The sequence below is a fragment of the Monodon monoceros genome, unplaced genomic scaffold (genome assembly GCF_005190385.1).
Source record: "Monodon monoceros isolate NGI ecotype Baffin Bay Population unplaced genomic scaffold, NGI_Narwhal_1 Super_Scaffold_18, whole genome shotgun sequence".
Taxonomy (NCBI): Eukaryota; Metazoa; Chordata; class Mammalia; order Artiodactyla; family Monodontidae; genus Monodon; species Monodon monoceros.
Genome location: NW_021703774.1, coordinates 38,733,199 through 38,748,885, shown reverse-complemented (window position 1 = coordinate 38,748,885; position 15,687 = coordinate 38,733,199). Strand labels below are relative to the sequence as shown.

Below are 15,687 nucleotides of genomic sequence, written 5' to 3'. Positions count from 1 at the left end.
AAAGAGGCTCTTCCCTCAAGTTGTCCATAGTCTGATAAGAAAGATTTTGTAAACAAATACAATACAATATATGTGCAATAATAGAGGTCTGCACAAAGTAGAGTTGTAGCACAAAAGAGAAAGTAATTCATGTCAAAGGATAGAGGAAATGGGGTGAGGGTGCACATCAGAGAGAAGAGGTATTTGCATATGAGTTTTTCAGGCAGATAAGGAGGTGTAGAGAATTTCAGGCAGGGAACAACATGTTCAAAAGCAGAGGCATGAGGACTTCCCTGGTGGCACAGTGGTTAAGAATCCACCTGCCAAAGCAGGGGACATGGGTTCGAGCCCTGGTCCAGGAAGATCCCACATGCTGCAGAGCAACTAAGCCCGTGCACCACAGCTACTGGGCCTGCGCTCTAGAGCCCGCGAGCTACAACTCCTGAGCCTACGTTCCACAACTACTGAAGCCCGCAAACCTAGAGCCCATGCTCCGCAACAAGAGAAGCCCGCGTACCGCAGCGAAGAGTAATCCCCACTCGCCGCAATTAGAGAAAGCCCGCGCGCAGCAACGAAGATCCAAAGCAACCATGAAGATCCAACGCAGCCGTAAATAAATAAATAAATTTATTAAAAAGGAAAAAAAAGCAGAGGCATGAAATAGCATGATGTCTTCTGGGAACAGTGGGTTATTGCTGCAGCATAATGTGCAGGCTCGGGACTAGAGAGGTCAGTGGAGGCCAGATGGCAAAAGGCTTTTAACACAGTCTTACGGAGTTTGGACTTTATCCCATAGACAATGGGGGCACTCTTTAGGAATTTTAAATGGGTGTGGGAGAGAAGTGGTTAAGCTAAGACTGTACACTATTGTTATGTAGAAACAGAACAGGTAATGGCCTGGAAGCCATGAAATTAAAGGAAAGAAGAGTGGTTACAAGACTTCTGCAGTAATCCAAGGTAGGGGCCAAATTGATAAAGTGGGAGCAAGAATGAGAAGAACAGATACATAAGAAAGATTATTTAGGTGTAATATTTTCAAGGCTTGGTTTTGGTTTTTTGTTTGTTTTTTGTTTTCTTTAAATTAGATGTGAGAGGATGGAGACATGAACTCTGGGTTTCCAGCTTAGGTGACCAGGTGCACAAATGGTTGATCCTTGACTGAGACAGAATACAGAGGGATAGTGGAAGAAGGTGGTTTCATTTTTAAACATGTTAAACATTGGCAGTTAGATAATAGGTTTGGTGTCAGAAGGAGACAGGCTGGAATGCATGTAAAGTTGAGGTGTCATGAGCATGTAGATTCTTAAAGTCCTGGGAGTGAAGAAAACTGCCTGTGAAGAACAAACGGACTGAGAAGACAAAAGGACTAAGGAGAGCATCAACACTGAAGGAACGTACAAAGGAAGAGAATCTTAGGAAAGAAGATGGAGCAGGGAAGAATCAGAAGTGAGAGCAGGGGCTGTTAAGTGGAATTTCATGGAAGAAGAGCATTATCAGGTGCCACAGAAGTGTCAAAAAATACAAAGGCTGAAAAGTATTCGGTTTGGCAATGAAGGGAGTATTCATGATGGGATAGTCCTCTTACCGGTTTACTAATCATGATATGTGATTTCACATCTCCAGACTGGTACTTTGATAGTAATCTGCAACTAACATACGTGTTGAAGTGTGCCCAAGGGGCTAGTGGCCTCAGAGGCAGTCCTGCTTTCCCAGTGGGGAATTGCGAAATCCGCATCTATTCTTTTAAAAGGGAAAATGGTACCTTTTTGCCCGGGAACAGCCTGAGGTCACTTGTGGTCCTCTAAATCCATTCTTTAAAGATGTTTCTCTCCTTAAATACTGTTGTGGCATCAAAGGTTCCACCACAAGTAGGATGTCCGGGCAAACGCATCTCAGATCCCTTGTGGCAAGAAGATGAATAGTGCCGTTTTAGCAGTTAAACCTGAGTAGACCCAGTGTCTCTAAATCCATGTTGTGGTAATCTCAAGTAATAGACCTGGCATTTATATTAGGAGTCTGTCAGGCACAGCATGTTCAGTAATCTGAAACCAATGAGGAATGGATTCTTCTGGCTTTTAGCCTTAATGCCCTACTTTTAAAAAATGTTTATGGCAGAGGCACTAGGTGATACCCTGCTTGGAAGCAGGAACTTAAAAGGACAGACAGCACTGTATAGTGGAATAGTTTTCAGCCTGTGGCATTTTGGGGGCCACTGAGAGAGGAGTAGATTGAGGAGGGGATGGTAGACCAAGCAGGAATGGTTCTGGGTCACCCAAAATTACAGGTGTTCCGGTACTGTAATTTTTTTTTTCTATTAAGTTTGCAAATCATTGGTGAAATAAAACAAAATCACTGAGTGACCTAGTCAGGTGACCTGGGTTCCAGTCCCAGCTTGTTCCATTAGTTGTCTGGGTGACCTGTGTCATCAGCAAAATTGAGGGTTAGACTGGATGATCTTTAAAATAGCTTTGATGGTATCACAGGTGTATACTTATCTCCAGACTGATTAAGTGGTATGCATTAAATATGTCCAGCTTTTTGCATGTCAGTGGTACCTCAAGAAAGTAGTTGAAAATAAATAAATAAATAAAATCTTTGAATTCTTAAATTCTGGTTCTATGACCCCTTTCACTAAGACTCGAAAGATTCGTTAGAGTAGTTCTATTCCTCTGCAGTTAAGCTGGGATTTTCAAAACTCAGTTAAATTTGGGAAATAGATTTTAGAAAGAAGGTGTTTTATGTAAGTTTCAGCAATCTATAGAGTTGGACTATATGGTAATCTGTAATCTGAATTTCAGTAAGTTTCCACCGTTGCTCTATCTCTGGAGACTCATGGCCACATGAACAGGGAGGCCACCTGGTAGAGATGGGATGAAGAATGAGGCAGTTTCCAAGCCAAGGTTCCACGGGGATTTGGACTCAAGCCTCAAATGTCAATATTTTGCTCTGATTTTTTACCATATACCTGCTCTTTATCATATTTTGTCACATGATAGTTACTTTATATTTTAGTATCTAAAATAACTGTATATATCTAGTAGCTCTAAGCTCTATAGAAACGCAAACTTTGCACATTGCTTGGTCTTGAGGAGTGTGGGTTTTCTCTGTCATTTTTTATTGAATATATTTCAGAATAAAGTAAAAATCTGTAATTGTCCTCCTTGACATGAGTGACTTGATAAATGTATGCAGTTCCTGAGTGTTATGTCTCTTAACCTGATTGGTGTGTACTTTTGTAGTAATTTTATGAGCGTTTGTAGTTTTTACACTTCTTCCTGAAAGTAACTATTTGTTGATGATATTTGGAAATTTATTTTCATTTGATTTTTCTTTTTTTTTCCCCAGCATACAGCATGCCTCTGCAATGCCATCATTTCTTTGCTGAAAGTTCCTCTTTCATTTCAGAGATATTTTTTCCAGAAACTGCAGTCTACCAGCATCAAGGTAATATAGGAAGAACAATCAGGTTTAATATAGTTTAATACCTTCTTCTGAAGATTGTAGGGGGCATAGCTCTGCTTCAGGATCTTACCTTTGGTTTAGACAGAACTTATACTCTTCAGTTGTAAGCCTTTCCTCCCTTCAACAAGTGATTTGGGAGTTAAACCCTCTCCTCTCCTTTCTTTCCTCATAGTGCCAAATGCAGTGGGACAGGCATTTGGGTACCTCGAGCTCTGTCCCTGTCTTCAAGAATGAGTTGGTGCTGTTCATCATAGTAGCCCACAGGGATCTTGAGCTGAGTCCATGTCTGATCAAACTATTTAAACCCAACTTAGAATGAATCAGGTCCAGTAAAACATCACCAGCCCCTATCTCCAAAGCACTTTTGTCTACAAATAACAAATTTTGAGGAGCTGGGCAATGAGTAGAGTCAGTATTTTAAAATATTTAAGCCACTCAAAATTCAAAAGCTATTTTGATTCAAAGAATGAAATTGTTGGGAAAGGGGGGAAATTGTCATTTGTAAGAGATTCCCTGGATTATCCCTATCAGTAAATGTCTTCAGTGCACTTTTGCATCCATTTGAATGTTTTTGATTACAAATAATAGAGCATTCCATTTGAAAATGACCTGAATAACAAGGAAAATTGATTATATAGGTAAGAAGTCCTAAGGTAAGATGTCTCCAGGGTTCAGTGGCTCAACAACATTATCAGAAAGACCCAGTTTCTTCCGTATTTTTATTTAAGCAAGATTTGAGCTTTCTTTAATTAAAGGGTATTTAGGATTCTTAATATGTTTTTAAAGAAAAACTGAGAGGTTAAAAATGTCATTTGGTTTATTTGTGGAAATTGACTTTTATACCATTCTGACTTGATAGCGTATGTAATCCTAGAATTCTAGATTTATTTACATTTGAATTTAGTTTATTTAAAATTACCTAAGACCATAGAGACAGCAGCTGGACATGAAAATTTATATAGTGCATTTCCATACTAGAGTTGATTCATTGTCAAAGAAATGCCCCACCTCAGAAATTGGGAAAACAGTGCCCTTGCTATTCTCTAATCCTCTGTTCCCCTCAAACAGAACTGGGGCTGGGGGTTTAAAAAATAAAACAAAACAGTGGTATTTAAAAGGAGGCATTAGGGATAAGGAACCCTTGACTTTAAAGGTACATCTGTCTGGTTGTCCCAGCACGGTCAGGTCATTGCGGGGTGTGTGTGTGTGTGTGTGTCTCTGTGTGTATGTATCTGTGTGTATGTATCTGTGCCTGTGTGTGTACAAGTAACGTTTTAATCTATAATCAACAATTAGCACAGACACGTTTGTTGTAAGGAAGCTTGCTTTTGGTTGTTAGCATTTATTTTAATGTTGGCTTTCCAGCTTGCCCTGTCACCATCCCCCCGGAACCCTGCTGAACCCATTGCTGTCCAGAATAACCAGCAACTGGCGCTGAAGGTAGAGGGAGTGGTCCAGCACGGATCTAAACCAGGACTCTTCCGCAAAATTCAGTCTGTCTGTCTGAATGTGTCTTCCACACTGCAGAGTAAATCTGGACAAGACTACAAGGTAATTTAGAAAAGAGGCAGAGTTGTGATGCAGGTTTTATCACCTCACTGATGGAAGTTTTCCCGTCTTTTTCGTGGTTAAGCAGATTGTAGTTATACCTCCCAAGGGATCAGATGGACATCAGTTAAAAGTACGCATTAGGGTGTAAGGGGGCTGATAAACAACACTTCTCTTTTCCCTGCCCGAACCAGTTGATAGACAAAGCATCCAGGCAGGCAGAGATCAAAATATGAGTGTCACTACTGTTAGAGCTGGGGAGAAACCTAGCTCAGGTGCCTGGCAGCAAGGACTGCCTAGCCTTGTGGCTCTGAATTGAGTTTTCCCACCAGCCTCCGCCAGTATACACAAGAGCCTGCCCCTATAAAACTGGGAGGAGCAGTACCCTGAAGCCCAAAGAAGAAGGGAGAGAGAAGGTGCTTAGCTCCCCAGGCCCAGTCCCCACCCCACAACTTACCAATCAGTAGGATGCACCTTCTCCCCTAGAGACCAGTACTGTTCATCTAATGAAAGGTCCCTCCACATGGAGGGAAGCATCAGGAATGGGGAATAACTTCTCCCTAACCCCCTGACCCCAAAAGAACACATCTATTTATTTTTCCTTTGTTTTAAGTAAATTTTAGCATGTTCCAAAAAAAGTATACTATATTGGGCTTTCCTGGTGGCGCAGTGGTTGAGAGTCCGCCTGCCGATGCAGGGGACACGGGTTCGTGCCCCGGTCCGGGAGGATCCCACAAGCCCCGGAGCGGCTGGGCCCGTGAGCCATGGCCGCTGAGCCTGCGCGTCCGGAGCCTGTGCTCCGCAACGGGAGAGGCCACAACAGTGAGAGGCCTGTGTACCGCAAAAAAAAAAGAAAAAAAAGTATACTATATTGACATACAGTGATCAGATGAAGTAAAATCTTTCGTTAAGGGTTTAACCCTAGAAATTTGCTACTTTGAGAAATCATGAGGTAGGTTAACCAAAATCACGCTTGCTTTGTTAGCCAAAGCTAAGATTCTGAATCTGTGCCTGTGAAACACCAATGTTCCAAATGTAGAATGTTCCTTTCTTTAGACACCTCTTTCTAGTCCCTTGGTGGTTTATTCACAGTAAATGGAACAAGTGAACAAATGCACAGTTGTATGAACAGAGTTGTTTAAATGTCCAAATTGGTTATGTCTGGGTTTATTTGTGGGCACCCTTGAACTGAGGTCCAGAGCAAGGAAAGGGGTATCAGTAAAGATATAAAATGAGAGCATTTTATTCTCTTTGGTGGTTTTAGGCTAAAAGGCCAAGGGAAGGTCTGGTTTAAGCCATTACTACTTTCCTTACTTTGGTAACTTCCTCTCTCTCTCTGGGGCTCTGTACCCACTCTGAGAAGGCTCAGCCTTCATTCTCTCCCTCTCTTTTGACTTCGAGGGCACAAAGCATGGCACCTTATGTAGCCACTCAGTAGATATTTGGTGAATAATGAAAAAAATCATTTACTGTATTTAGTACAACTCTCTTATGTTTCAATGATCTCTCTTGTCACAGAAGATCATAAGGAGAACTTACGTAGTCAGCTTATCCCTGTCTGCAGCTCTCTGCTCATTTTGAGTTTGAAAGAACAGTAACCATGACTCTCTTTGTTCTTGTATATAGTGATTTTTACTGTTTTTAAAAAAACCATTCAAGTTGAGAAGTACTACTGATCTTCTCATTGTTGACTTACCTCTCAAGAGGCACTGGTTAAAGTCAAGAAGCTGACGTAATAAGCCAGGTAGTACATGATTGCTTTGTAATGTTACTTGCAGTGAGTTTGCAACTTAAAATGCATAATGCGTTCAGAGTGATCAGGTTGCCTACTAGGCCTATTTCTGGTCCTTTTAAGGAAGTTCTTGTTTGGTGTGCATATTCTTTACAGAAATAAAAATCCTACAGAAGTTGAATGTGCAAACAAAAAACAAAAAAGGACTTATAAATAATTTTAAGATCTTGAATTTGTGGTGACTTCATTTCATTAATGTTACAGATCAGTGTCTCTGGAAAACTGACCTCATGATAACTGCTTATTGAGACACGAAGCTTCAGGGCACATTTATATAATTAATTACACAACAGAAATATGCACATAAACATAGAGCAATCTAATCAAATATTCATTCTGATGACCTGTATATGCATTCTTAGAATAAGTGTCTCTCTTGACATACTTCATCTTGGGTACAAGAAGAGATACACCTGCAGGTGTTACTTTGTTCTTTGAAGGACAAAGGTATGAGTATCTAGCTAAATACATAAATGAATTCATAAATCTATGTTTCATAATATGTTGTACTGCCCATCTGAACAAAACACTGATTTTTAAGTAAGCAACATGCAAGTTCTAAAGTTAATTTGTTAAAGGAGGGAAGAATCACTACATTACTTAAGTAATATAAAATCAGACTAGCTAGGAGGGGAAAAACCATATATTTGCATAGCATTATGTTCTTTTTTAGTCTTTCAGATTTTAAACTCACTGAAACAGGTGGTTGCATCCAGTTTCTTTAGAATATCTCTTCACAGGTTAAAGAAAGATGGGAATTGGAGTTGGGGTTGGGTGAACAAGGAGAGGGGAGGAGAAATTTCTCTTTTACCCTCTTAGGGTCTCCAGCTAGGCCTAAGATTGAACTGACCTTAAGGCAGATTAACAGGAGAAAAGCATGCCAGTTTTATTAGAATTTTACATATATATGGGAGTCTTCACAGGAGGATGAAGACCCGAAGAAGTGACCAGAACAGAAAGCTTAGATACCTTTTAGTCACACAGATGATAAATTCCTGACAAAATGGCAAGACAGAGGGTTTGGGGCTAGGGACAGTAAGTAAAATGACTAGGAGATCTGTTGGGGCATTGGGGGAGACTAGTGGAAGATACGGGTTATTAGGTTGGTTTGTACAGATCCATCTCAACATCGATTCCCAGTCTCTGGTGATAGTCTTCTCTTTTTTGGTGCAGGGAGGTTTACCTTTCTCATGGAAAATTTGATTTATGTTTTAGGTAAAAAGGGGCAGGTCAGAGAGCCCTTTCTGTATCTGTTGTTTTTCAAGTGCCTTTAGCTCAAAATAATCGCTATGCCACAGCAGCGTATTTGGGGTGGCATGTTCTGAACTGCTTCACAAGGCAGAAAGGCCAGCATCAGAGGGGTTGAGAAAGCTCCTTCTACTCAAGCTCCTTCTAGTGAGGAGGCAGTGTTACCTGATATTAAGAGTACAGGCTCTGGAGTTAGCCAGACTCTTGACTCCAGTCTAGAGTTTTGTTTTCAGATGCCAACGTCATCACTCATTAGCTGTATGACCTTGGAGAAGTTACTTAACCTCCCCACCTCAGCTTCCTCGTTCATGAAACAAGGATAATATTAGTACCTACCTTTCGGTTGTTGGCAAAGATTTAAATATCACTTAAAACAGGTCCTGGCTCACAGCATGCACTCAGTAAACGTTAGCTATTGTTATTTACCGATTTTTTTCATTCCAGATACCCATTGACAATATGACCAATGAGATGGAGCAGAGGGTTGAGCCTCATAATGATTACTTCAGTACTCAATTCCTGTTGAACTTTGCTATCCTTGGCACACACAACATTACAGTGGAATCTTCTGTGAAAGACGCCAACGGCATCGTATGGAAGACTGGTCCCAGAACCACCATATTTGTAAAATCCCTGGAAGACCCTTATTCGCAGCAGATTCGCCTGCAGCAGCAGCAAGTCCAGCAGCCGTTACAACAGCAGCAGCAGCGAAATGCCTACACGCGGTTTTAGCCGTGCAACAGAGGCACTACAGACTTTCCAGGAACTGAGCAAATTAGCGAAAATAGTTTGCTTTTTCATATGGATAAAGGTACAAAAGTTAGAATATGGAGTCCGTTTATTCATTGGTTTCTGTGATAGAACATTCTGAAAAAACATTTCTTTTCTTAAAAATTTACTTGGAGAAATCATTGGGTTCCTAACCAGAAAGATTTTTTTCCCCTTATTTCTTCTTAAACCAAGTCCTTCATCTCCTATTCAGCACTTTAATTGTTTTGCTATTATTACTTTTATTTTTGCTGAGCCTTCTCTTTTTCTTTCAGGAAAAGTCACATATTGGGATCATTGAATTAGTAAATTTGACTGCTTTGCTACCAAAATATATCACTTGCTGCCTGACATAGACCTCTGATTCTGAGCTGGGCCTTTGGAAGTTCTGACCAGTATGTGCCGGGTTTACCCAGGGTAGTAGAAACTGAGTACTCCCGTAGTTGGACTTGAAAGTGTCCCCTGAAACATCCAGTGTTGTGGATTATGAGAGCCTGCAGTCTAGCAGAAAGGAAACATCCTGCCGTATTATTTCAACTGTTTACCTATCTATTCTCTGCTAAAGCAATCGTAATTTATTGTTTTAGTATTTAATTGACCCAAAGAGCAGCTAACAATTACATAGAAAGATTGGAAATTAATAATTTGTTTTTTCTAATATATGTGCAATTTTATGTAATACAGACTTTTTTTATTTCTAAGAATGAAAATCATCACATTTAATGTTAGGAGGGCAGATCTTTTCCTTTGATTGGTTTAGATTCTTCTTGGCAAGTTAGGTAACGCTAACCTTGATTGTCTAGAAACAGCAGAGTCTCTTTATAATACACCCTCAGGTAGTTGGGATGCTCAGGGAATAGAAGATTTCTCGTTAGCCAGAAAACCCCCTTTTTTTCTATGTCAGTACTGGTTGAAAACCATTATAAAATATAATAATAATACACTTTCTTAACACAGTATACTACATGTAATTTAACTGTTCTTTCTTGATTTGGGATTGTTCAGTGCTTCGGGATCATGATTTCTAGACATCAGGGATCACAGGATTGCAGACACTGATGATATGGGCACTTGGGCTGGAAGTAGCTCCCAAGGTGAAGCGCAGGGCACATTCCCTGGAAGTTTTCTTTTAAAATAAATCTCTCAATTGCTTTGCTCGTTTTGCCGTTTTCTCTTTAAAGTCGACATTGGCTCAAAGGAGGGATAGAGTTTAAAGGGAAAAAAATGAGTTTGGGGGGTTTTTGTGTGTGTGTAATGTGGCCTCTAGGGGTGAAAGTGATTGGCAGGCAACTCGTGTCCCTCTAAGATCTCTTGGCTTCGTGAGCTCCCAGCACAGCACTTCTTCTGCCAGTGGCCAGGGCATTGTCATAAAACGTGTGTAAATCTACAGTGTCCACTGTGGTTGATGCCCAGATGTATGCAGTACATGATGTGTACAGGCATGACAACATCTGGGAACATAAGCCTTAGGAAGAATTGCTAGAGAGTAGTGGGGGACGTGTGCAGGACCTCTTGCCCTTCTACCAGGTGTGGAAAGAGCTGACCGGAAAGCCTAGGTTCCACTGTAGGCTCCAAAGAGTTAGCCCTGTGACCTGGGCAAGTGTCATCATCTCTGTAGACGGAAGTTTCTTTGTCTGTAAAATGACTGGATTAGACAGGACCTCTTGACTCCAGTCTAGAGTTTTGTTATCTGAAAGACTAAAGACAAAAAAAAAAAAAAAGTTCTTTCTTAAATTGAAAAAATCTTTTTTCTTTTCTTTTCTTTTAAAGTGGCTATTTTCAGAATGAAATTTTACAATGTTAATTTTAGGTTTCTGGCGCTGTTTCGAGGCAGAATTGTCTGAAAAGAAGCAAATTTTGTAAACCACCAATTCCCCCAGTTCACTTTGAGACCTTCCCGTATTTTATGTTCTTAAAAGATAGGCTTTTGATAGCTGTAGTTATAAACTGATTGATTTGGTATATTATAGAGCCCCTGGCACAAATTGGAAAGGAATTATTAAAATAAAAACAAATCCAAACAGTTTGGAGTGAAAAATAACTCTGTGAAGCAAAAAAGGCTATGTTATTTTAGTGTGTCCATTAGATCTGGAATTAGGACACTGATTTTATTTTTGGTATAATATCTACTGCATTTTTGGCATCAACTGTTAAACAGTTATTTGAGGTGGGGGGAAACTGTGTTTATAATTTCAACAGTACACTCATGAATGAAAAGGAAAAGAATACTCAAGGAAAGATGCAGAAAAGAAAGATAAACATACTGATTATGAAGTGAACATGTTCCCTGATTTTAGAAATATGAGTAATAAGGGCACTGGCTGATTGATTTAAGAAGACAGGACTGATTTTTCCCATTATTTAGTGACTTTGCAGTATAACCTGGTGGCTAAAAACCCAACCTTTGGAGCCACTCTGTCCAGTTCCAAACCCTAACTCTACCTAGCTTTGTGGCCTTGGATGAGCTACTTAATCTCTTTATGCCTCAGTTTCCTTATTCCCCAGATCAGGAAGCATAATAGTGCTTCATGGGTTAGGTGTGAGGATTAAGCAAGTTAATACTGAATTGATATATATAAAGCAGTTAGAATGTGCCTCGCGCATAGTAAGCAGATACACATGAGTGTTTGCTGTTATTATTACCGCTATTATTATCCTCCCTAGTATTATTTTTCACAGTGTTAGATCAATTCTTTTTTTTAATAAGTTATTTTATTTATTTTATTTTTTTGGCTGTGTTGGGTCTTTGTTGCTGTGTGCAGGCTTTCTCTAGTTGCAGCAAGCAGGAGCTACTCTTCGTTGTGGTGTGTGGGCTTCTCATTGCAGTGGCTTCTCTTGTTGCAGAGCATGGGCCCTAGAGCATGCGGGCTTCAGTAGTGGCAGCATGTGCGCTCAGTAGTTGCAGCTCACATGCTCTAGAGCGCAGGCTCAGTAGTTGTGGCGCACGGGCTTAGTTGCTCCGCGGCATTTGGGATCTTCCCAGACCAGGGATCGAACCCATGTCCCCTGCATTGGCAGGCGGATTCTTAACCATTGCACGACCAGGGAAGTCCATAGATCAGTTCTTAACCTTAGCATTTTATTTATTCAAAATAAAAGTTACCTTTTCTCTGCTAGTCAACACACATTTAAGCTATCTTCCCTCATATTCATTTTGGGTACTTTGATTAAGAACAAAATAGCTTAATGTTGACCTAAACAAAATGGAATTTCTGTCTACTGCAGTGCTGAAATCCTATTTAATTAAAATATTTAAAGAAAAACGTACAAAGAAAATTATGAAAATACTTTCCAAAAGTACTGATTACCTTCAGTGGTAATGGCCATAGTATATTGACTATTTAGAAACTAAAGTACTATTGTAGTCCAACTTAAACTAAGAGACCTTGTGATGCGGCTCTCCAGCTCAAACCCACCAAGGTAGCAGGTGATTTGCAACTGAAGGCTGTCAGTCACTTTTCACATTGAAATATGGTTCAGAGAAGAACAAACCAGCCAAACAAGATCTTCAGTCTAGGGTCCCAGAGATGTCAGTTTAAGTTCTATTTATAAGACTCACTTGCCATGGATCCTTGGATAGGTCACTTGATCTTCTTGTGCCAGTACATGCCAGCAGTACACTGAGGATAAGATGACCCTGCCATCTGGTATACAGAGTATATGCAGAGCTGTCTGACAGAACTTTCTGAACTGATGGAAATGTTCTAAGTCTGTACTATCCAATATAGCCACTAGCCACATAGAGCTGTGTATGTAAAGTAAGCCTAGTATCTAAAGTAAGCCTAGAGTAACTGAATCGTTTATTACTTTTAATTCAGTTAAACTTAAATAGCCTCATGTGGCTACTGCCTGTAGAACTGGACAGTGCAAGAGTAATAAGTGAAGAAATGAGATTCACTACTACCTTAGGACCTAGATAGCCCTTAAGTAGGTTTTTAGATAAGGTGTCTACATTGGAGTTATTTGATGCACCAAAGCTTTCACGTGGAAGAGTGTGGATGACAAGGAAGGCATCGGGGGTTCGTGTGTTTGCTTTGCTTCAGATAATACAGTACTGTGTTGCTCAACCACCTAGCCCTGTTCTCTCTATAATGTGCCCTTGGATTTAGGTTTTATCAGTCACCAACAGTAAAAGTATGATGGGAGTACTGAGAAGTCCAAAAGTCTGGTGAATTGCCTTAGATTTCCTGCCAACAGCACTCCAGGAGGCTGTGGTCTTCCTTTCCATTTCTTGCCCAGGAACACAAAGACCTTTCCATGGGCTGTGTATATTATTGGCTTAACTGGCATTAGTCCACTATCCTGTGGTGCCTGCCAGTCTCCTCACTCTATGAGCAATTTGATGTTTAATTGTAACAGATTTAAACAGAGTATAAGTCATGTTTTTTTTCTTAAATAACATACCAAGATCTGGAGTCATTGATTTTCACAGTATAATGAAGAATGCGAAACGTAAATTTACTTATTTCAAATCTACTACAGTTACAAAACATTTTTTCAGTCTATATCTTTTCCCTTATCCTCCTGCTTACTTGCTAATCTCTCCCAGAGCAGTTTTGTCCTGCACAGTCCAGTTTGTTGTGCAATAATTGCGTTCTTTGCTTATTATTTAGGTCTAGTTAAAGATTGAGACTTGGTGAAATGAGTTTGGGGATTGTCTTCTTCATAGATCATGACTACGGGTCTAGCTTTTGTCTAGTGATACTTAGCTGGCAAACTGAGACTAAAAATCTTTTTATTGTTGTTTCCAGATAATTTTTTCTTAATAAAATTATAAATGTGAGATAATACCAAATGAATCAGAACAATCAGGAAGATGAACATCTACCCAGTACCCTCAAAATTCAGATTATAAGCAGAGAAGAAATGCTCTCTACCTTTTGGTTTTCTCGGGAGATTTCGTTTGTGGATTTTGATGAAGCTTATTTGTGGCTTATTTGTATTTTAAAGAAAGAAATTTAAAATAGAAGACTGTGACAAGTAAAATAGAACTGAATTAGACTGAGGAATTATGAGACGATACCAACGTTTGCTTTTCCTGTTTCCTAAGATCATGGAAGGTGAAAGTAGGCCGGGCTGCCTCAATTTCTACCACTCCCACCCCCAGGTCCCCCATTGGAAGCAGTGAGGCTAAAGATGCTTTCTGTTTATGTGTCATCTCACACTTAGGAGATGAGCAAAGTGATGGCGACTTGTTAACACTTGTGTCCCCCATCCTTGCTTTCCCCTCCCACCCCCACTGCCAGCAAAGGCAGCTGGTCCTGTGATTAGGAGGGTTAGTTCTGAAATCCCCCCAGCCCCTTCTCCCACTTGACAGGAGAAGCAGATGAAAAGCCTACTGTAGAAGTGCAAGTTGGAGAGAGGGGCTTTCCTGACAATGCCGGGCCCTGAACTGGGGTGAGAAATGCAAAAGGAAACTGACAGGGAGACCCCTCAAGCAACTTGCAGTCTCATTTGACAGAAAAGACCTATTTTTAGAGAATGTGGAGAGGGCTTTATAAAAGCTGTTGACAGAGCACAAAAGATGCCATTTCTGAAATTCTAGTAGCACCCCCCTTATATGTAACAGGACAGGCTCTTAGGTAATTAGAAAACTGGCCGTCATGTGGCATTTTCTCCTTTTCCAGCACTTCAAATGCAGTGTCCTTTCCTCCTCAGAGAGCCTCTTTTTGACATAAGCAGAGACAGTTGGGTACCTACTACTTGGAAGCCAGAGAGGAACAAAAGAGCATTTGGAAAAAAGGTACACTCCTAAAGTGTGAAGTCAGTATTTAGCCTTGAGGAGATAGGAGCTTACACTCAGAATTAAATATTGTCTCCTGTTGCAGAAACTACTGCTTCTGGCCAGGCCGTTGGAGGACACGAACCCCTCAATGTCACGTTTCAAGGTATCAGGGCATTAGGGAGAAATGACTGTAATCACAGAATCACTTAAGCAAGATCATATCTGTCCTACTTAGTGGTTACAGTGTCCCCCGGGATGCTCAAGAGAGTATTAGCCCTGCCTGGAGTTGTCTCTCTCAGGGAGTAAACACGTCTGGAATCTCCTTGAGGGCCCTTGGTGCAGGAGGGGGCCCACGCGTCTCCCCCAAGCACCGCCTCCCCCTGCCTCTCTCCCCTGCATGCTGACCAGGTTAGCTGATGGAAAGCACTTTTCCTTCATCCTAAGCAGCAGGGTAACTCAGCTGACATCACAGGGCACTGTAGCTCAGTCAGCATTTGTCCATTCGTCTGAGCAGGCGTTTGTGAGCTCAGATTTCTCAGATCTGTGCAAAAGGCACAGCCAACAAGGACACAAACAATTTTGGAAACAGGTGATCTTTTATTCTTCACCAAATGTTGATTGAACACATACAGGGTACCAGGAACTGGGAATACAGTCATAGACAAGTTCCCTGGGTTCACGGCCATGCCACTGCTTGTTTTTGCACAGGCTGTGGGAAACCCACCCTGGCCTTGATTATGCCAGGGCGGCCTTAGCTTCCTTGGTAGTTGATCATTTTCTCCAGTGAAAGTGGAGAGGAATGTGTTTAGACAGGACCATCCAGATCAGAGTCGCTGCTGTTTCCTGTGTGGCCTTTGGAAAAGCTCTCTCAGCCTGAAAGTCTGCTCCTTTGGTATCTAACCATCTTCCCAGTTCACTAAACCTTTCCTTACATCCCAGCTAAACCCCTCACGGCAGTCTTAACCTCCTGCTTCAATTCTGTGTTTGAGGGGATAGAAAGCTCCCCAAAGCCTTGGTCATTGGGAAATAGCTTTAAGCAGAATGCAGCCTCCCCTGACCCCAGCTACACCACATTGAAAAGCCCATCTGCCCCTCCAGACCCAGCAGAAACCCTGGCCCTGATTCCTCCAACCAGACATGGTGCTCCGTCTCCCTCTGTGACCAG

The 15,687-nt window shown here is 41.1% G+C and overlaps 1 protein-coding gene across 1 annotated transcript in view; it reads left to right on the top strand.

Moving 5' to 3' along the window:
* The window catches only part of INTS7 (integrator complex subunit 7), a 104,077-nt gene extending 94,125 nt beyond the window's left edge, over nt 1–9,952 (top strand). Inside the window, exons 18-20 of the mRNA XM_029229096.1 lie at nt 3,325–3,423; nt 4,807–4,992; nt 8,474–9,952. Coding sequence (XP_029084929.1) covers nt 3,325–3,423; nt 4,807–4,992; nt 8,474–8,761 — 573 coding nt within the window. The 3' untranslated portion in view covers nt 8,762–9,952. The remainder of the gene's footprint in view (nt 1–3,324; nt 3,424–4,806; nt 4,993–8,473) is intronic.
* Nucleotides 9,953–15,687: the final 5,735 nt, after the last annotated feature.